Consider the following 22,697-nt stretch of genomic DNA (forward strand, 5'->3'; position numbering starts at 1 on the left):
TATCATACTGGCCGAGGTGTTCCGATTGTATTTTTTTACGTTTTCGAACGTTTTAACTGTGGTCCATACTGCAGATAACTACAGGCAAGAAAGACACAATTGTTATGGTAAACTTTTTATTGCAAAAAGCATTTCGAGACATGTATAATGCATTTAAAATGTATCATTAAAATATTTTCTACAAAACTATTTTTGGAGTTAATATGAAATTTAAATGAACTTAATAATCATAGCAGTAACATGCTGATAGAAAAAAATGACTCTAAACTCGTGAATGGATTTGTCGAAACTATGAGCACAATGATACATATCTGAACATGCAATAAATTAGAATAAACACAACAATACCAATATACATAGTATTCAGTAAATGAAAAATGAAATCCGTCTTCACATTATTATGCGAAACACAATGTAATATTTACAGACCGGTAATTTTGAAAATATGGAATATCAAGGCACACATGAGGTAGCTGATTACGTCTGAAAACAGACTTCCTATACAAGCATCAATTTTACAGGGACTAACTCAAAGATTGGCAAGTTTCAATGTTTTGGAAAATTTGTTTTACTTGTCCGACTGTACGCATTTCACATTGCTAAAGGTAACCCTTCGTTACTGAAAGCTTACGCCATAACATAAAACTACCATTCTAAAAAAGCAACATCAGTGTTGCAATATTTTAAAAATGAGAGCAAGCCATCAATATCGATTATATAATAACCGCCCCTACCAGGGACTGAAACAAACCAATCTCTCAATCTAAAGAAGCGGGCACATCAGTGCAGCGCCAAGAAATGATCAACTCGATTTGACGGAAATACTGGCCGATGCGCGGCTTAGAACACTACAGTAACGGATAAAAAAATCATCCAAATTTCCTTTTACTTTAATATAGGAGGAAGAGGGATAGGCGCTAGTAAAATAGTTACGCCCCCAAGTTACGCCCCCCCCCCCCTCTAACGTCCTGGATCCTCCCCTGACAATACATCGTCCCCTTAATGCAATAACTCAATAACTGCATATAAATATAGAAGCAGATATTGAGTTGTTGCACCAAGGTGAATACATATAGAAACTTATGTACACATGTTATTATCAGTTTTAAGAGGCAATGTTAAATGCATTACATGTTTATCAGTATATACATGTACATTTACATACACAAAGCCAATACAATTAATTTTTAACTATGTTCCACTGACTTTCAAGAGGGTATGTGTTTGTGCATTTCGAGGGGGTGAAAGCGAAAAGCTTCTATCTGCTTCTTTAGTTAATGTCACTTAGAACCTTTTCGCATTCACCCCTCGATTAGTCTGTTGTATTCACTAAAAACTTCTGTCTGAACTTCAGAACAAGGCGCAGAAAACAAAATTCTGATTTTCTTTCAAAATACATAAAATGTCACTAATTATGTTAACCTAAACCAGAGTTTTGTTTTTCCAGAGTTACTTTTATAGTTGAAAAATGCTACCAAAGTCATTTAATTGTAAAGATGATAATACTTTTTTCCTGTAACTTGTTTTTCTGCCGGATAGGTATGTTAAGAAATTGAAACCACATCTTTCATCAAATGCGTACCATACATTTACGAGCAGATATAATACTAGATATATATGCATCTTTATATTCCCCTTAAATTAGTCTTTTACTATACAATTTATGACGCATCTCATCCGCTTGTCTTGTTTGTATGATAACTAGGCACAGTTTATCTATATATATGCACATCTTGTAGTTTAAAAGACCGGAAAAGAACATCTTTGTGTAACAAATAAATTATCCAGAATTTGAGATCGAATTATCCGTCCCCATCTTGGCGAGAGATGATCACGAATCTGAAAGTAGAAATAAGAAAAAAAAATCACTGATGTATAAATAATAAATATAAATGAGCTGCATTTGCATTAAGACAATTTTGAGGAATAACATTCTAGAATGCAGACCGGTCGGAAACATGAACTACATTAAAAGCTCTCGGTTTGAAAGTTGAGCCGTATCACAATCTTCAGTTCTGAGTAATCTAACAAGCCCCTCAATATTACCCATTTTTATGGCTTAGCTTAGTCGCAGTTATTGGCAAATGAACTTAGCATTTCGAGGTGTTTAAGCATTGAATGGTCATGACTTTTCTCCGCCCAAAGCACCAAGAGCCTGCCACGTCTGTGATTTGGCGTATTATTTCATGTTTCACGTGGATGTTAATACAGAAAAAAGAGTGCTTGTGTTCAAGTATCAATATTTTATTAAAGTTTGATGAAAGAGAAGAAACGGGTGGTCTTTTTGCATAGAGCTTTGCATTATTTGACACTGTATTGCAAACTATTATAGTTTTCAGTATAACGATTGGAAAAATCATTGCCTGTGGAACTATGTAAATTGGTTGTTTGTAGCCTTATTCCGTCTTGACCTCAGGGTCATGTATTTCTACTAAATTTTGTGGGACACCGCATAGGTCAACCTTATGTTTTCTTGTGAGTAAATTTTGTGTCTTGGATTGTTCTACAGCAGCCAGTTACTTGTTTTTCAATTGGGACTGTTTTAAAGTGAAAGCCAGGTTATTGTCTATATGAAACATATAGTAAAAATAACTGAGTTCTTAGGTCAACCACTAAAGAGGAGGGGTCATTAGCCCGCAGGCATCCTGAATTGGTTTCAACTGGCAATCGTAACTTCAAATTGCCCTAGCAAGAGCGACCAACGAATCGCTTCGAAGAGTTGAAACTTGAAACTGACTGTCTGAAGCCGCCATTGAGGCGGTTAAAAATGGACTCCTCGGTGCAGAATGGCTATACAATCTTGCTTTAATTTATTGATTGGTGAGCACAAGTTGCTATGTTCATTTGCAAACAGTAGTATAGCCTAGTCATACAATGTACTTACAGTCTATTCGGCTGGTAGTGGTCGCAGTAACTTCCAGAACTGGAGAGTAGTTCACCTCTGTTGGCTCTTCTTCATATTGAGATTCAGTATCATCTGTGCAGTCATATTCTGAAGAAGAGGAATACGATTTAAAGATTTAATATCGTTTTAGTTGAAGCAAGGGATGGTCGCACTCATCATTACTTTCAATGAACAATTTCAACTGGAACTGCTATGATTATACTATGGATGTAGTATATGGTTCGGATGATCTATCGAAGATTTTGGCTACTGGGCTTAATTGGCCCTGTTTGTACTATTACGTTATTTATGGGTTGGCTTTCAAGAAAAGATCAAAGTGCACAACGAAAGTTGTGTACCACATGACTGTTATGTTTAATTCTTATCAAGATTACGTTGATTATATCTTACTTAATTACTTAAAAATGTAGAATTGAGGACTATTTTGTAATTAAGACTATCGTTTTTTTGACACTTAATATTACATGTAATTGTATTTGGGTAGATGTAAATCTACATAACCTGGAAGAAAATACATCACATATACAGGCTACATCTAAAGCATGCAAAAATGGTATATAGGTTTGACCGAGGGAGTCCAATGATATCAATAAACAACAGGTCTGACTGAGGGAGACCAATGATTTCAATAAACGACAGGTTTGACTGAGGGAGTCCAATGATTTCAATAAACAACTGGTCAGACTGAGCCTGTTCATTGACTACAATAAACAACTGGTCTGACTGGGCCTGTTCATTGACTACAATAAACACCTGGTCTGACTGAGCCTGTTCATTGACTACAATAAACAACTGGTTTGACTGGGCCTGTTCATTGACTACAATAAACAACAGGTCTGCCTGGGCCTGTTCATTGACTACAATAAACAACTGGTCTGACTGGGCCTGTTCATTGACTACAATAAACAACAGGTCTGGCTGGGCCTGTTCATTGACTACAATAAACAACAGGTCTGACTGAGCCTGTTCATTGACTACAATAAACAACACAGCAAATAGAGTGCGACACGGTTACAACTCTTTTTGAGGTCATTGAAGACTTATCGAATGATCTTGAAGGGAACTACACTGCTACAGGGCGACTATTGACCATAAAACGTATTGTTTGTCTGATGAAGTGTAAACAGTTGTACAGAATATTTTTAGCTATGTTAAAATTAATAATCAAGAATCGCGTATCAGCAGGATACTGGTTTAGGGCTGGTAAATATTACAAAAAGCATATTGAGTAAAAGCCTAACACTTTACCTGTAGTAAAAGAGCAGACAGTTGGGTCAATGACGGTTTTAGCGTCCAGGACGTTCTCCTCCATGTCTCGTACGTGCACCTCGAATCCTCCGTTCCGTCGGCCACGTGACATCACGCGCTTCACGGCCTCTGTAACCTCCAAATTCACCCAGCGAGCGCTGTCCCACGTGACCATTCTGGCATCGATCAGCCGCATGTTTCGGTGGTTTACTATGATAGTGACAACACGAATTTGAAATGTGCGTAGATCAGGAAACGGTAAGAAGATTATATAAATATAATAAGTCGAATTATTTAATCATTGCAGTGGCGGATCCAGGGAATCATAACCGTCAAAACCCCCACAAAACTTTTATTTGAGTTTTGTTTTTTGAGGTAGTGAAATGAACGTATATAATCGTTGATGCAATTTGACCCTTCATTAAAGAATAATTTAATACTATTACATCTTATAAAGTGAACAAACATATTTAAGTAATATTATATATATTTATACTTATATATCAGCATTTAGATTGTAAAGGTATCAGGTTAAAGTTAGGTGTTGTTTGAGTTAACTTGGGCAACACGGACCCTTGTGCAGTAGAATTTGGGAGGAGAAACAAATCCACTGTAAACAACTGTTGTCTGATTCAAAACAAATTGCTATTTTCGGTTGCTTCCCTTCAATATTCAAATGAGCAAACGACAGTATACGGTTATTTATATCATGTAACTTAATTCTAACATACTTACATCTTGCGTGTGAACGAATAGGTTTTCTGTACTGGTATATTTTTATGTGAAGCCGGTTTGTGCTGTGGTCACTATCGTAGGCACATGGGCAATCTGCAAATATACATGTTTTGTTAACATTGTCATCTTCACGAAACATCTTCATAAAGACACCAAAAAGTTATTTGTGTTCACTATCATCTCCAAAAATAGGGTAGCTAGGTAGGTAGGCATAACTTTTATGTGATAGAATTGGTGTGTTCTTATAGAAACAATTATCTTTTTTTAGTATTCTTGTTAATTTCTTGGCAAAACTTGAATTCCCAATATTAGTCATAATGACTCATTTTTTCCCAGTTAAAAAGGCATCGGCCACATTCCCAGAATTGCATAAACAACAACATTGTCACAAGCTGTTCATTATTTTTACCTTCCCGACGTTTGAGATGGAGGCGCACGATAGCGGAAGTGATATCGAGGTTTGGGTCAGTCTCTGTAGGGATGTCGAAGAAATAGCGGATGTTTCGAGAAGATGTGTCAAACCAAATGGAACGGTTCATGTACTCCGGGAACTCCATAAGGGGAAGGTCACCTAAATTCGTGGTAGGAATTTTATATTAAAATTTTTGAAATGCTGAAAATGCAACACTGATATTTATTTTATAAATGCCTTAGCTAGAAGATGCCTTAAAAAGAAAACGATGAAATGGCTGTAAAGAGTAAGTCAACCAAAATAATGATTGGTTTCGAAGAATCTGATAATAACTATTTAAAAGAAGTTCACTTAAACATGTTCAATATTGACCTACATGCAGGGAAATAGCAGAATTTCTGTCGTGTTACAAACACCGGTGTCCGGTACCCAATTCCCATGAGAATTTGTCGCTTCTCCTCAGCCGTAATGTTGGGTGGTGTTGTCCAGCCCAGACTGGACAGTACGTGCTGTCTTAGGAACTGCAGGTGCGCGTTACGGGATCTGAAAGATCAATTTTAAGTGTGCAATGAAGACGGAAGAAATTACTTCAGCGTATTTCGAAGACTTTAGATAAGATCGAGGTGTTGTATGTCCCTTACGTCATCAATTCATGATGGATGCCATGGAGAGACGCTTATCGCAGCCAAATATATGGATATAAAACTTGCTACACATGAATACCTGAATGTATAGATTGTCACATATTTGCCATATTGGTGAGTTCACAGCTTTTCAACAAATAAAACAACATTGAAAGCACGAAACTAAAATTTGTAAAAATAGTTTTTGAAAACACTGATGTTAATTCTTCTTTTTAAATTGAGTCGATACTCCTATGAATTATAGTAATTACTTTAAGTGATTCGCGACGTCGCTGATGTATGCACGTAGGTTTACAGTAAATAAGTTTCATTATTCTAAAACCAGGCGAGTAAAATCAACACCAGATACATGTACTTCTCTAATGACTGTATTGAATCATTGTAACTATTGTTTGTTAAAGAACTTAACATTTTAAGGTCTTGAAGCATTGAAGGATTGTGGCATTTTTCTGCCAACATCCGCAAAAACTATAGGCTTGTAAATGGTCCATACATGTACAATTGGCATGTATTTACTTCAACCGACTTATTAAATCATAACCTCAAATTATGCTGGCAAAAACAGTTCGATGTCGCCGTTGACGCTGTACGAATTCGATGTATCTTTGGTGCAAAATGACACTGTTTAACTAATTAACGAGCCCGTTTTCAAACAATAATATGTAATAATATTAATCAATGTTATTATATGAATGTTTCCTTGGGCTAATCAATTGTCTATAGCTTCTAAGAATAAGAAATAGTGTTGGTTGGGCTATTATATAATACTTTATCTAACAGATCCAAGTGTTACCTAAATAATGGGTATGGCCAGGTTACCGATTTACCTGAACTTGATTGCTTTTGGCAAGGTAACTTTCCATTGACGGTATCTTGTAGTAATCACACGAAAACACGTGTATCATGTGGCCACCACAATGGCAAATTGCCAAAACGTAGTACGAATCTAGCGTATGTTTGTAAGAATTTCCCGCGCGTGCGGGATGGTCAAAATATCCGTTCCCCCCAAAAAACTTATTATTGCATACTTAAGTGTCATCGAAATTCTTATTTATTATAGAAACGAGTTTGAAAAGATGATAAACTGAACAAATGTTTGAGTTTAAGAAATATTAGAGGAGTTTCAAACCAATGAATAAATAAGGAAGTTATTAAAGGGATTAGACACCAGATGATACACTTGCAAAAAAATGAACACTTACATACAATTGATACCGTTGTGTACATTGCATTGAATCTTACTTACTAATGTACCACATCACTTAAAGACCACTTTAAGGAATTGGTATATCTAAATGCCCGGAGATCCCATATAATTTTGGTATCATGTAAGGTATTTGCTGATTACTTCTAAAAAAATAAGAACAAACCAGTTTTAGTATTTGCTCTTTCAAATAAAATCGGACATAAAATTAGCTTTTTGCAATCTTTGTATGCAATAAACAAACCCTTTTCTTAAGATATTTTAGGTATAATGTTTAGATTTGCTCTTTCTTCATAAAACTCTTTCAAATGATACCAAATAGTGTGAGGTCACTGAACAACTAGTCGGTCAGATTCTGTAAATGGACGCCTCCTTCATAATTTGTTTAAAATACCCACTCATCCAATTTACTAATCCAATCATCATTGTTTTGTTAATTAAAACGTTTTACATATATTCATGTAAATATATATTGATAGTGAGGCTACAATCTCATTTGACAGAATGCCAAGAACATTGAAATCGGTCATGTAGAGTACATGTACTGTATCAACTCTCTAGCATCGGGGGGGGGGGGGTATATTTAAGCCTACCTAGCACTGTACTATTATTTCGGTCAGTGAGTACCTTATCATTACAGAACACTGACTAATTGAATTACTCTTAATTATATACAGCCATGTGTTCGAAGAACATTACGCCCACATAACTATTATTCAAGGGTAAGCTGGGTATCGTAGACTCATTGACCTCTCTTCGAGTCAGACAAACAACGTTATCTATTGGCTCAACTAGCCGTTCACCAACAACCTACCCTGCCCCAGGGAGCCATTGAGTATTCAGTTTCAATTGTGTTTAGCTTTGAGGTGGCTCGTGGGTAAAAAATAATTACAAAAAGAACTTGTTTTTTTTTTGCTGCATGTTTAAGGTAGTAGGTCTAAATAGGCGCACAAAAGAAACGATTATAAAGAATTATTATATTTAATCCATTTAAATTAATGGTTAAAACAAAAAAAACACATATACTTTGTGAACAGATAAAATAAACCAGCCTTTATAAAAGCCTTTTTTAATTGATCGATATGTGGCCACACAATCTAAGTTAAAAAAGCGTCAACATAAAGCTAATATATGACAGTTTTAAATGGAAATTGGCACGTGCCGATGTTCGTCGTGTAGTTTCTATATCGTTGCAATTTCGTTAACGTTTTAACAAGAACACAGACGGTTAGAAGGAAATTGATTAAACACTTATTGAAGAAAATTCCGAAAAAACACACTAAAATTCTTAATATTTTACAGCGATAAATGAGTAGACTGCTTATTAGTAAATTCCTTGAAAATGACCATCATCTTTACAAACACACTGCTTAGCCTTGTTTACCCGACGACCACCTTGTCAATTAGCTTGAAGTTAATTGATACTAACAACTGTTCAAGAATAACCCGGATAAAGATTAACGATAATCTTTGGCGTAAACAGGGTACCCTAACAATGCAAACTTCGGGAGTAATTTTCGTTTCTAAATATCGTGGAACTTGTTTTAGATTGTTCCAAGCAAGAACATCATCAAAGCTGTTATCCAAAGTCTTTTAAAGATACCATATAAACTGTATTATTACCCAAATATTTGTGGACGAAGTACATTTTGTATCGAAATATGGTTAATAATTTATATTTAATGAGGAGTCTAACTGGTGTCTATATAATTTTCATTTAACTCCGCTAAACCTTTAGGATTACGCCGCTACAATGTTCTGTTTCAAATAGTGTAACATGCCTGAGTCAGTCTTCAGTGGCGCTTTGGGTTGAGACACTGGTCATTTAGGGTCAGCGCCTTATTACCTCATTACAGAAGGGGGACCTAGCGCTCGGGTGGTCACTTAACATGTAATTGAGTTTAAATAGTGATGACCCAAGTTAACCGGAAGGTCAACGGAGGGTTTTACAAAACTGAGAAAGGAGAGCTCTATTAACCATTTGGTGTTATCTCATACTAGCTATTCATGAGCTCAGGATGACCCCAGAAAATGAATTTAAGGTGAGGAGGGTCAAAAAGTTGTGGTAAGGTCAAAGAGATTGTTTTGACTAAAGAGATTGTTTTGACCACATAAAACGAACTATTTAAAGGGGATGGTTTCTTCAATGAACATTTGACTTTCTGTCGTCTTCCCAATTTAGAAAGGAATTTCATTGAATAGATTGCTAAACAAACTTTAAATAAGGGATTGCCCTTCCCGTTTTCATAAATAAATCTTTATCATATTATTCATCAATGGGTAAAAAGTTTTATTCAGATAATGGTCGTAAATGAACTTATTTCCTTTTTTTGTGAAAGTGAGAAACTCTTTATTCGATTTACTCTCGATGCGAATCATTGCGTTTAATTTTTACAGATGATGTTTCGTGGTATTATTTAGGATTGTTTGAATGTAATTTCGCCCATACAAAAATGAACCTTTTATAAGATGCTTGCTCTCGTGTTTGGACGAGATTTTCACGGATATGCATCAGAAAACTGTTTTTAAAATAATTTTACTCTTTGCTACCAAAATCGTAGATAAAAACATACAATTAAAGTTTAAAAACCGAGTTTTAGTGTGGAGCAAACCCAGGCCTGTACAGCAAAGAACAAAAAAAAAAAAACTGACACCAAAACCACACGCCCACAAGGAATCATTCATGAGCTGATGGATATTTTAACATTCATAGAATACATTTGTAGTATCATGCGATAATGTCAAGCAATCAACCACGCAACAGCCTTTTGATAATTGCGTTATTAACGCTATTCAAAATCGTGGACTTTGCGCTTAAATCATCATTTGTTGAAGGGTTCCAGCCGTCAGTTTCTTAGATTAGACACCCCTTACTTGTCACACTTTATTTCGTCATAAAATTGTGCATTTAACAAAAGCCTATTTCCATTGCGTATGTGTTTTAGTATTATAACCGACACGTCATACGGATCAAATGAAAGACCATTATTTTCTTCTTCTATTCTTTGACTATATAAAAATGCCAAACAAAGCAAATGAAATACACAATATATATTTTTTTAGTACGTTTAGTTCACATTAAACATAGTATAATTACCAAAATCTTGTAGTAGTTAACTTATAAAACAGCATTGGGAAAGGCAAAAATTCCCGCCTTATTCAGTCTGATTCGTCTGTTGACCTTAGGCTAAGGTGAGACCACGTGTTAAAAGTCATTAGCCGGAGGTCATTTGGGGCCGCAGGGCGGATACTGACCCTTGTGGCCAAGAAGTTCCCAGGTTTACTGTCCTAGGGACATTTATGACTAAATGGCATTCCCTAAAGATTGGGCTTATATTCAAAAACATTTTTTTAATGAACGGAATTCCTAGAACAATTTCAACAATTTTAACTACCGTATTTTTCTCATGTTTGATATAACGCGTTCTATCATCAAAAGCATTTTATTTTGACAGAATATAAGTTCTATTAAACCGTTTCCAATGTTAAAATATATAAAAAAAACAACCCAACAACATGGTTTTGCTTTGAAAGTTTAAAATAAAAAGTCTATAAAGGTACCAAATATCTTATATAATTATATGCCTTTTAATACCAAGATAATAAAACAATATAAAAATATTTTTCAGGACCATTTTGCGCCTAGAGACAACGGCCATTTGCTACATGGTTTTGAATACAAATAGCTTTCAAATGAAGTAAAACAAAATGATAACTTATTCATAACAATCTCTTCCAATACGTTCACTTAAAGGACACCAACACGCGTTTCTGAAATCGATATAAAGTTATCAGTTTTATAACCAAAAACAACAAACTTATGAAATAATATGAACACCAGGAAAAAATACACTGCATATAACTACATCGCGACTCAATCCGTTTTACTGAATTTAGAAAAAAAAAACACCTACAAACTCCTGAAGGGATTATGCTGTGTTAAATAAATATTGTTGGCCAATAAAGAACCAACAAGGTGGCTACTAAAATGCTTGCTTCAAAAGTACTTCAAAAATGCTAGCTACAAATCGGTCAAGGAGTGCACCTTGATGCTGGACGTTCACCTCACAGCCAGGCACCCGCGGTTATTGACCCTTACGTCTATGTCAGCTACTCTTCAGTTTGCATTTGTACTTTTCACAAGGTACACAAACAATACAAAAGTCGAGTGCAATTTTGTATTTTGTTGTTGCCATGTTTCTCACATACTTGCGCTGAGGTCTTGGAACTCTTAGTCGTCGGTCATTATACTCAAGTTTTTTAATCTTCGGTCATTGATTGCATGTTTTGCTGGATTTTGTTTTCTCATTCTTCGCTCAGTACCTAATGTTTTGCACAGCTAATGTTGTAGTTTACTATGAAAGGGATGGCTTCCCATGTCTCCTTCTTGTTTTTTCAATGTTGGTTGCGTCAACAAACAACATTCGTAAACTTATTTGATTCAGTTACAAAGATAGATGTGAAGTTAAGACAAACATATCTACCTGTACTTCTCTTTTAATCGAACTATGAGAAATAACTAAGTTTTCGAAGGTAGCTCTATAACCTATATTCATGGGACTTGTCTCTGAATAAGACATCCACATTATTACGTATAACGGATGTTTACTACATAAAAAAATACAAATGAGCATTAATGAGCAGAAACGTCGTGTGTAAAAAACCCAATCAGAGAAGTATGTTTTTTCTTAAGCAAAGAACAAATTGAGTGAGCAATTCAAGTCTAGTTTGCTTTATATGAAGACAAGAATAGTACTGCAAGCATTACGTTGGTTTGTTACCGTCAATAGGGTGAAATAAATATAATTATATATTATTTATTTGAATTAGCTATTTTTTCACCAAACAAAACATACAAGAGTTAATGCTATCGATCCTTTTAATTAGCTTCTTTAATTCAGCAGTATTAAATATACTGGAAAACAAGCAAGTTTTACAATTGATTTTGTCTTTAATGTGTAGTGATGTTTTTTTATTTAACAATTATTGCAGTAAATTATAATATGATTTGTCGTTGAAATATTTTTAACGGATAACACAATATTTATTTTACCTTTCTAAACGGCTTTCTAAATCAGCATTCCAATTTCCGTGGCTTTCTGTTGACGTAGAAGTTGTTATCGCCGGCGTCGTAGGCGCGTTTTCCGTTGTCGCTGCGTTTTCCGACGTTGACCTATTTGCCGTTGTTGCATTTGTATGCAGTGTAGAATTGTCCTGTACATTTGTTTCACTGTTTTCTTGACAAAACACCGCCTGACTTACCACAACCAAAAGTGTCAGAGCTTTAAGAATGCTGAAGGCCATAGTGTTATGTTGAGATCAAATTCCGATCGATGTAAAACAATGATGAATAAAATAAAATGCGGAATGTAACTTTATTTTCACCGAGATTTATGTATTTTAAAGTTTATTGTGTTTCATGCAAAGACACTTCAGTTCACAAATTGTTTCCCTCTTAGTGATATTTAGAACTGTTATTTGTTTTCACTAATAATAAGCACTTAATATGTTTTTGAAACTATGAAAGTTTCTAGTGATAGACACAAACTTCAAAACAGAAATTTTCTATCAATAAATTTAAAGTATTCCTGTTATACGTTAGAAACGCTGGTAAGGTTTCAAGCAAGATACTGACGCTTTGAGGGTGATGAAATACTATTTATTGTGTCCGAGAGGATGATACACGCATGCTGTCTGCCTTCTGACTATGAGCTGCAACATCCGATAGGGGGCGCTTCTGGTCTGGTCTGCCTTGAAAGTATTCTTCGTTCGCAGAATGAAGTTGTTATGGTAAAGATTTTTAAAAGTGACTCGTTAACATTTGATAGGGTAGGACACATCGAAAGACAACATGTGCATTTTAAAACGTGCATTTAACAATGATAAATTATCAACAAAAGGTAAATTAAGAGTTATTTTGTTAAGAGTATAAGACAATATACTAAATTTTGCCGAAAAGCGTTAGTAACGCTATTGAAAATGGACTGGCTTCAGACTTGGATTTTCACAATTCTGTTCAAATGAGTATCTACGCGTACAATTGCAAAACGTGATCATGCGATAGTTTGCTGCATTGCACTACTAAACATTCCAATCATCGAAACTTCTCTAGACAAACCCTTCTGTACTTACTTTGGCTGAAGTATGTGCACGCAAAACATTCAGCTTGCAGAACTAATTATTCAAGGCTCTATTTATTAAAAATTAATATTTGTATCGACTAATCTTACAAGCCAATTTAAATGAACACATCCATAGACATACTGTTTGACAAACCTGTAATAGTAACATAATCTATTAAGTTAAATGGTAATCACGACGAAGTGTTAAAAATGTAATAGAATACTTTTACGACATCCCCCCCCCCAAAAAAAAAAAAAGAAAAAAAAAAGAAAGAAAAGAAAATCAATAAAAAAAAGATATTTTTTTTTACAAAACATGTTAATACCGATATATAAATGGGTTTTCGGCCGTTAACAAAACAGACCCAGCATATGTTGTAAAATACCGTAAGTTAATAACAAAAATCAAACTACTTTCTTTTACAGAGATCCTTCTTAAATGGTCAGCAGGTTAAATCCTAAATGTAATTTGATCTATATCGACCTCTTATTGTGAGCATGAAGCAATTACGTAAATTGACATGTTTTTTTTTTAAATAACTTTCATTTTTTAACATGAGTTTGTTTTAAATATGTTTTTCTTATAGTTTTCATGTAGTTATGAAACCAATTTTTTAACATGAGTTGTTTTAATTCATGTTTAACTAATAGTTTTCATGTAGTTATGAAACCATTTTTTAACATGAGTTTGTTTTAAATATGTTTTACTAATAGTTTTCATGTAGTTATGAAACCAATTTTTTAACATGAGTTTGTTTTAAATATGTTTTACTAATAGTTTTCATGAAGTTATGAAACCATTTTTTGAACATGAGTTTGTTTTAAATATGTTTTACTAATAGTTTTCATGTAGTTATCAAACCAATGTTTTAACATGCGTTTGTTTTAATTAAGTTTTACTAATAATTTTCATGTAGGTATAGAACCAATGTAATCTTGACATGGTCACATCGCTTACAAGAGACAATTGTCGCCATTGCCATCAGTTCATTATTGATACAATCTCCTGAAAGAAACATTTACACATTAAGGTCACTGCCTTAGAACTGCTAGGGGAAGTACTTCAGAAATGACAGGGGGAGGGAGTACGAAGATAAACCGATATACAGTGTACTATTGATAGTATTGGTTTGTATTAACACTGTATTATGTTTCAGAATCATGCTAGACATTTTCGGCCTTGTTTGCCTGCATGAAATTCCGGATTTTTCGTATACAATTGATGTATTTCACCACTTAAATGTATAGAGACTGTTTTTAACATCGACCAAATGTGTTGACTTGAAATCAGTTTAAGTTTACACCCGTCCTTGATTTTTTTTATCATTCTTTTCCGACAGACACCCTTACCGCTTCTTGACAAGAAACATTCTCTGTTCAACGAAATATCGGTCAATGTATTCTGGCGGCGGCGAATTGCAAAAAAGTTATGAACGTAAATGCATAGCGTTAGGCCACGGAATCGCGTTATGTTAAATGAGTTTAATGACCTTTTAAATAAAACATTTTAATTATAAAGAAATATATTGGCCGTATAAATCTGCTGTTCAGTGTATGTTTCTTGTCAAGTTTGAACGTTTGTGTCAATAAACTAGATCCTGTTTCAGTGTTTGGCTGTCGGTTGCGTTGACGTTAAATGGCTTTCGGTTTCGTTGGCCTTATAAGGTCATTGATCTCGAAGGCGGTCTCGTTGGCGTTTTATGACTATCGGTCTCGTTGGCGTTATATGGCGATTGATTTCAATAGCGCTATGTTGAACGCATTGTCTCTTTAAGAAGAGTCAGAATTTGCATCAGAGGATGCACAAATTAGAGCTGACATTGGCTTGTTATAATAACCACCGTTTCCCGCCAAGGTTTTCATTCATCATTTCGGTTTGTCTAGTCCTAGCCACCAACGACGATGTTACTGTGGTCCTGGCCTGAGGCCAACAAGTTGTAGATCCCCCCACGATTAATGGCTTTTCTACTACTATCCTCTTGTCTGGTGATAGATATCGCCTTTGAAGATAGTTCTCGTTGTAAGCCGTAACAATTACTTGCTGAGGGTTTATCCATAACCCTCGCACCAAAAATGATTGATTTATGTACCTGCCGCTGTGGTTGATAAGTGTTGTTTACTACGTTGGTTGAGTTTCTACATTTTTACGCAGTCTAGACATCGTGTTTTCTATTGCAGAAAGATGGCAGCAAGTGTGCCGTATGGTTACATCATGCATTCGAAGAATGTTTTGACGCATTGTTCCGTCAAATACTGTTGATGAAATGCGTTGCCCGTGTGCACTTTTCAAATATAAATAAATCGAAAGTGACGCCTTTTTAGTTTCGTTGTAACAACGTCGCTGCTTAACATCGTTTTGTTTGAACACATATATAACGCCTAGTTATACTGGTTATAACAGAAGGACTGAGGATATTCTCTTGTTTCAGTGTAAGATAGTAATATATTTCATCGACTGAGCACCAAAAGCTATATTTCATGAGAGGCGTAGCTACCGGTGAAATATTTACTTTTGGTGCTCACTTTGTTTAGCATATAATAATATATGGTTAAAAGGTGTGTAAAATGACGGTGTTGAATTATTGATTTCATAAAAGCGCACAAAATTATTAGCGAACGTTATTTCGGAAATGACGTTGTTGAACTTGTGTCCCAGCCGGGTGCTTGTGTCCCAGCCCTGTGTGCGCTGACCTTTGATTAGGAATTGAAAGCGGGCTTAAGTTTTCACCGTGAAAATATCAAAATGTGTTTTTACTGTTTGAAACAATGAAACATTATTTGCACACTGATAAACCTCTATAAACGCAAGGAAAGCGTAGAATAAAATTATATATTTCATGTTTTGTTTTCTTCCATAACGTTTTAATGTTGAGATCAATTTTTATTTGTAACATATTTTTTGTTGTTGAAAAGTTTGGTTTTTAAGTAGGGCAAGAAATCACCCCATTCTTGTCTGCAACTTCATGTACGCGATCGTTATACATTTGAGCCTTCGGAAGCTGAAACACTAAAATAGCACTCTCGGGTGATCGAGACGATATATACATATATCCTTGTGTTTTATTGTCTACAACATTTATTTGAATTACATTATGGTAGAAAGTGTGATGTAACTCATAAATCTGTACACAAATTCACCTTCAGTCACCACAGTGTGTCTTTCTATCTCTTACACGCACATTGATTTGGACGAACGAAGAATGATTGCCTTTATTGTAGACCGCCGCAGTTTTGTAAGAGTACGCATGTCACCAGTGCACGAAATAGCCTTGAAACATAGGTATGTCCTTGAAAATGCGTATAATTCATCTTGTGTTAGCTCAAAAGCTGCTAGTTTCAATCTTAAAGTTGGAATCTCTCTCCCAGAAGCGTATATAGATGTCTTGCATTGATACTGTATTTCTGTTGCAAAAGTCATACATTATATGATCCAGAATGATCAGGGACTAAAGAACTACGCTTAAGGCGACAGGTAATACAACTTGGGATGTTCCCTGCAAGTATATTTGCGTAACTCAGTTGACCGTTTGCAAATACAACTCATAAATTATTCCTCTTTTTGATAAGGAATATTTTATGTTTTGTTTTCATTCATAAAATATTATCGTAATAAATATTAAGAACATTTTTGAAACAGTTTATTGATAAAACAATGTTTTAAAATACGATCCAAAAACACAACATTCTCGTCTGCAGCGATATACAAATGTTTGTCCCATTGCTATACATCAAATCCGTCGGAAGCAGGAACATTAAAATGTTTTTTCACGACAAAGGTTACATTCAACTATTATTTTAAGAACATTATCCCCAATGTTAAGCACGAGGCTGAGATCAGCACGAGTTTGAGATGAAGTCTTTTCAAGGGACTTTCAATGATGTGGAGGCTAAGAGGAAAGTGGACGAAGTACGGGACAATTGCAGAGTGCTTAACGATAGCCATAACGATAATAACTGTATGCACACATTTTGGAAAAAAAAAATAAAAAAAAATATCATCAAATGTATGAAATCAGCAGTCCATTGGTCAACTTGTAGTCACATGGTTAGTGGTCACTTAATTTGTAACATATATTGTTTCGAAGGAAACACACCCCTTCTACCAGGGACTTCAGTTTGTTAACCCTGGCACTCTGCACTGCTGTTGCATTGTAGCGCAGCCACTGCAAGCGGGGAAGCGCACACGTTAGCCCAACCCCTTTACTGAACGCAGGTCTGGTTTACTGGTCATGCTTGGAACCATGACATTTGCTCATTTTTTTCTATTTTGAAATTCTCTTTGAAAGACCAATACATTTCACACAAAGCTTGTTTACGAAGATCACGTATCTGCCTGTTAACAGAAATATGAATGGAATGGATTCGTCTGGATTTATACTCGGGTGATAAAATTGTGTTTCCACTCAAAATAGTTGAGGTGCATTGCATGATTTTGAGGGATGTTTTTTATAGCTTTTTTAAGACTGGGAAACAAAACACCCGTATACCTACAGGAAAGCAGTAGTAGGGAGTCTGTAATAAATCTATTCTAGATGCCTGTTTTACCACTGGTTATGACTTGGTGGTAATAAAACAATTATTTGAAGTTATTGTAGACGATTATTGTCTGTCTAATGTGTATGGAATCAAGTGCATCAGTAAGATAGGCGCACATTAGCCCCACATGGAGGTCTGGATAGGGAATTTGTAAGCGATGAATCAACTATTTGTTTATTAAATCTATGCAATTACATGGTCACATAAAGCGCGTCTAGACGATATTAACTGTTGTGCGCAGATACTCGAAGAGTTTCAAGAGAAATATTTATACAGCAGTTTTTTACATTTTATTAGTGTTTACTGATAAAGAGCATGATACTTGTATTAAAGTACGAACTCATAACAAAAGTGCATCATATTATGGACTTGAATTGAAGAATTCCACAAGGCGGTGTCCGTTTCTCCATAGTGCTTCAAAGGTTTAGGGATTACGCTTTGTCTTCTGTAACGCATACATCGACCACATCGTAGTTATTATTTTCTCGTTTTTTTGCAATCATGTTTTTACCAAACCATTCGGAGCTCCTCGGCCACATTTATCGAAAACAACCTCGGATGTATTTGGACGGTTTACAAACTCAAAAAGCGGTACGTTTAAGTCCGCTGCAAGTAGATCGCGTAGTAATTTTATTTAGCAGTTAAACTTTATGACTTAACTCTTTGGAATCTTAATTATGTTTGCATTAAAAGACTTCACTGACAATCAATTTAAACTAAGATCAATACATACAACTCTAAAACACTACATTAAAATAATGATATAATTCAAAAATTTACGAACTACTTCAACAGATGAACTGTCATACATCCGAGATTGTTTTCGATAAAAATGGCCGAGGAGTTTTCACCACAATCTTTCTTCTATGTACTTTATCTACATCAGATGATTATGTATACAGTATCGATGTACATGGCGTGCTTTAGCTATATAACTTATACTAAAACATTTGTGGAATTGTTTTGCTAGAATATAGATATTTATTATCATTAAAAAACATGTCATGTTAATTTTTGTAATTATGTCTTTGTTGCTAGAATTTATATGTATTACTGCGTACTATTTTATGGGTCGGATGCGTTAATGAGTTTAGAAAATGGAATATCACTAAATCGGGTGTTAAGCGATAGTTGAAAGTTAATCATTATTTTAAACGGACAATCAACCGAGACGGTACACAATTACATTCAAACATGCACTTGGGGTGTATTTGGGTTTCCCCGAAGGACTATTTGTTAAGAATGTTTGAACACAGCTATTGTACTTATAATCAACTATTGATAGAACTATAAAACATAAAAAAAGAACTTTGTTCTGTTCTAAGACAATCCGCGATCATTTCCCTTTGTAGTTTTCTGTCGTAAATTTTAAGTGAAAGCTGTAGCAGTTACCAATTTTAGACGAAATGACTTTTTTCCCAACCAGAAAGGCCCATTCTGTTTCATATCGAGGCAAAAATGGAATTCCCACTTACAAATGATACCAAGTTAACAATGCAATGAATAGAACCCTGGCTAAAATGTTTTTTCCGAGTTATTCCTCATGGCTTTTTTTCGGAAAAGAAGAGCATTGACATTTTTTTTTTGACATTGTGTATTTAATGTCTACTGAGCATTAATTATTGCAGCTAGTGTTCTGTTTCATTACAGTATATACATGAGCTTGTTGATAAAATATAAATTCAGTTGCATGTACATGTACTATATTTCTATGACATGCACACTCTAATTGTTTTTGTTGTTGCGTAAATGCTTTATTTATCATTGAAATATGTGTTGTAAATACGTTCTGCTCTTCATTACTGGAGGAAATAAAAGTATATCTAAGTATATCTATCTATCTATATGCGAGCAATGGCATTCGCTTACGAGCATTGACATTCGCTTGCGAACACTGGCATTCGCTTACGAGCATTGACATTCGCTTACGAACATTGACATTCGCTTGAGAGCATTGACATTCGCCTGGGAGCATTGACATTCAATTGGGAGCAATGACATTCGCTTGGGAGCATTGACATTCGCTTGGAAGCATTGACACTCACTTTGGAGCATTGACATTCACTTAAGAGCATTGGCATTTGGTTGAGAGCATTGACATTCGCTTGGGTGCATTTACATTCGCTTGGATACATTTACATTCGCTTGCGAGCATTTACATTCGCTTGCGAGCATTTGCATTAACTTGGGAGCATTGACATTTGCTTGCGAGCATTAACATTTGCTTGCGAGCATTGGCATTCACTTAGGAGCATTTTCATTCATTGGGAGCATTCACATTCGCTTGCGAGCATTGACATTCATTTGGGAGCATTTACATTCGCTTGGGAGTATCCCATTGGCTTGCGAGCATTGACATTCGCTTGGGAGCATTGACATATGTTTGGGAGCATTTACATTCACCTGGGATCATTGATATTGATTTAGGAGCATTAACATTCGCTTGGGAGCATTTACATTCGCTTGGGAGCATTGGCATTCGCTTGGGAGCATTAACATTCCCTTGGGAGCATTAACATTCGCTTACGAGCAATGAAATTACCTTGGGAGCATTGACATTCTCTTGCGAGCATTGATAATCGGTTGCGGTGCCCTTTTTGCTTATGTTTTTCAAGATCGGCTATCAATAATGTGCGTCATTGTATGTGATAAATACACGCCAAAGCGTATATAAAGAAAACGCAGCTTTATTGTCTATGTATCGGCTAGATCTGGTACAGGTCTGGATTGAAGTTTAGTTAAGTACTCGTATATCTAAAAAATATAAACGGAAATTGCACTGACAAAGGTACATTCAGACTCAATATTTATGGCATATTAAAATGGTACTTGAAATATATGTAGCCACTCTGAAGAGCAATGCATGAAACAATGAGTTTGAAAGTGCATCTTAAATTTATACCTCTTTCTCTGTGAGGGTGTCAAAAGAGCATGCCAAAGTTATATATTCTGTATTAACAGTGACGTGTTTGATATAGTCAGCGTTGTCGGGCATGCTCTACTGAATCTGAGCAGGCACATGTGTGTTTGAAAAAAGGTCGCATGATGATTATTATGATACAAAAAATATTCAATACAAAAACAGTTTTGGGTCAATTTTATTTATGTTTCAAACATAAAATTGGGAATTTTGTTTTCACATTTGGGGGAAAATTGTATGTTTTAGCATTGGAAATGGGGGCCGATTTTCGGCCCCAATTTGGAAAATCACACTTTAATATATATGCGCATTCATTTGTTATTGTAACATGTGTAGTTTGCTTCATGTTTGTCTCTTATGAATATGCTTAATTAATTATGGTCAAGTATTTAAGATGGCATTTGTTGATGTTATTTTGAGATGACACTCTCAAGTGGCGGAACTCTGTGCAACTAATAAAAAAGTACCCCACGTGTTATCTACCGTGGGCATTGGCAGTCCAGACTGTGGTCAAGGGCGGATCCATGATTTGACGAAAGAGGAGGCGTTCATTTTGGGCGTAACCTGTTCTCTTGTGCCCCTCCCTCGGTAACGAAATCTATTTGGTTTTAAATGTTAGCATGGGGTTTATTGGTAATCCACCTCGAACATTTTAACAATTGCAAGTCCGAAATGGTGCATTTCGTATTTTATTACTGTTTATATCCTATACTGAAATAAACAAAATTGGACGATTTTAGAGGGAGCTCACACCGGGTGCCTCCCCCCCCCCTCTGATCCGCTAGTGGTTGTTTATCAATACACTTAAATATCATTAATAGTACAAGAACACTTAAAACTTTCCCTTACAAGCATTTATTTTATACTTTCTCGTGGTTAATAGAGATTTATCAGTAAACTAAAAATGGTTTTTCTCTGTCTCGAACAGCGAAACTATCATTTTGATATTGTTCACTTAGTGTTCACCCACTCTCACATCCAAATCGAACGTCAGCGAGGACAGGGATGGGAAACAATTTAAACGAAGTCATTTCCGAAAGGACGTTACGTTCAAATACAATTTGGCGGGCTTTTCCAAAAACTACAATTAACTGTTTTACAATTTTATATCCTTCATCTACTAAAACGAGTTTTGTTTTGTTTTGGTGAGCGATCGAAATTTATTTTTGTTTTGGTGAGCGATCGAAATTTATTTTTGTTTTGGTGAGCGATCGAAATTTATTTTTGTTTTGGTGAGCGATCGAAATTTATTTTTGTTTTGGTGAGCGATCGAAATTTATTTTTGTTTTGGTGAGCGGTCGAAATTTATTTTTGTTTTGGTGAGCGATCGAAATTTATTTTTGTTTTGGTGAGCGGTCGAAATTTATTTTTGTTTTGGTGAGCGGTCGAAATTTATTTTTGTTTTGGTGAGCGGTCGAAATTTATTTTTGTTTTGGTGAGCGGTCGAAATTTATTTTTGTTTTGGTGAGCGATCGAAATTTATTTTTGTTTTGGTGAGCGGTCGAAATTTATATCACCTTAAGTCCTTAACTATATTGTTACTTTCCACTTAAACAATTAATTACCCTCTATATGTATGATGTAAATAAAAGGTATGTTGATATGGACATGTCCTTTGAGATTAGTTTGACATCATCTGCAATCTTGGCAATGCATCTCTTTAGAGTTTTAAGTTTTATAATATATATATATAAAATGATCAAGCGTTTGTTAAGGTAAACACAAATACACCAACAATAATGTTATGAGAAAATATGTACAGTCGAAAACCGTTGGCTCGAACTCGCTTGGCTCGAATTTCCCGTTGGCTCGAACTACATGTAACAATAGTAAGGCTTGTATGAACACACGTTTGGCCAAACTGAAAAAGATATGTTATAAAACAAGACAGTGATGCGAAACATATTATCAGCGAGACAATGCTTATCTGTTGTAGCTGTTTTAGTCGAAAAACGGGTATAACTCAAAAAT

At 35.2% G+C, this 22,697-nt stretch overlaps 1 protein-coding gene across 1 annotated transcript; it reads right to left on the bottom strand.

Annotated features, from left to right (window-relative positions):
• Positions 1–981: 981 nt before the first annotated feature.
• Positions 982–12,815, bottom strand: LOC128240937 (uncharacterized). Its single transcript, XM_052957930.1, has 7 exons — positions 12,202–12,815; positions 5,677–5,843; positions 5,298–5,459; positions 4,889–4,981; positions 4,154–4,363; positions 2,885–2,992; positions 982–1,839 (listed from the first exon to the last, which is right to left on the bottom strand). Exons 1-7 carry the CDS (start codon positions 12,450–12,452, stop codon positions 1,832–1,834), a joined length of 999 nt encoding a protein of 332 aa, XP_052813890.1. The 5' UTR covers positions 12,453–12,815; the 3' UTR covers positions 982–1,831.
• Between the last annotated feature and the right edge of the window lie 9,882 nt (positions 12,816–22,697).

This window comes from Mya arenaria, chromosome 1 (genome assembly GCF_026914265.1).
Source record: "Mya arenaria isolate MELC-2E11 chromosome 1, ASM2691426v1".
NCBI classification, from domain to species: Eukaryota; Metazoa; Mollusca; class Bivalvia; order Myida; family Myidae; genus Mya; species Mya arenaria.

Bases quoted from the DNA above. Each gene is read 5' to 3' on its own strand.
- LOC128240937 (XM_052957930.1), bottom strand. From the start codon at position 12,452: ATGGCCTTCAGCATTCTTAAAGCTCTGACACTTTTGGTTGTGGTAAGT. The intron at 4,364-4,888 runs GTAAGTATGTTA...TCACTATCATAG, and splicing joins TATTCGTTCACACGCAAGAT to TAAACCACCGAAACATGCGG. The intron at 2,993-4,153 runs GTAAAGTGTTAG...CCTCTTCTTCAG, and splicing joins TGTCTGCTCTTTTACTACAG to AATATGACTGCACAGATGAT.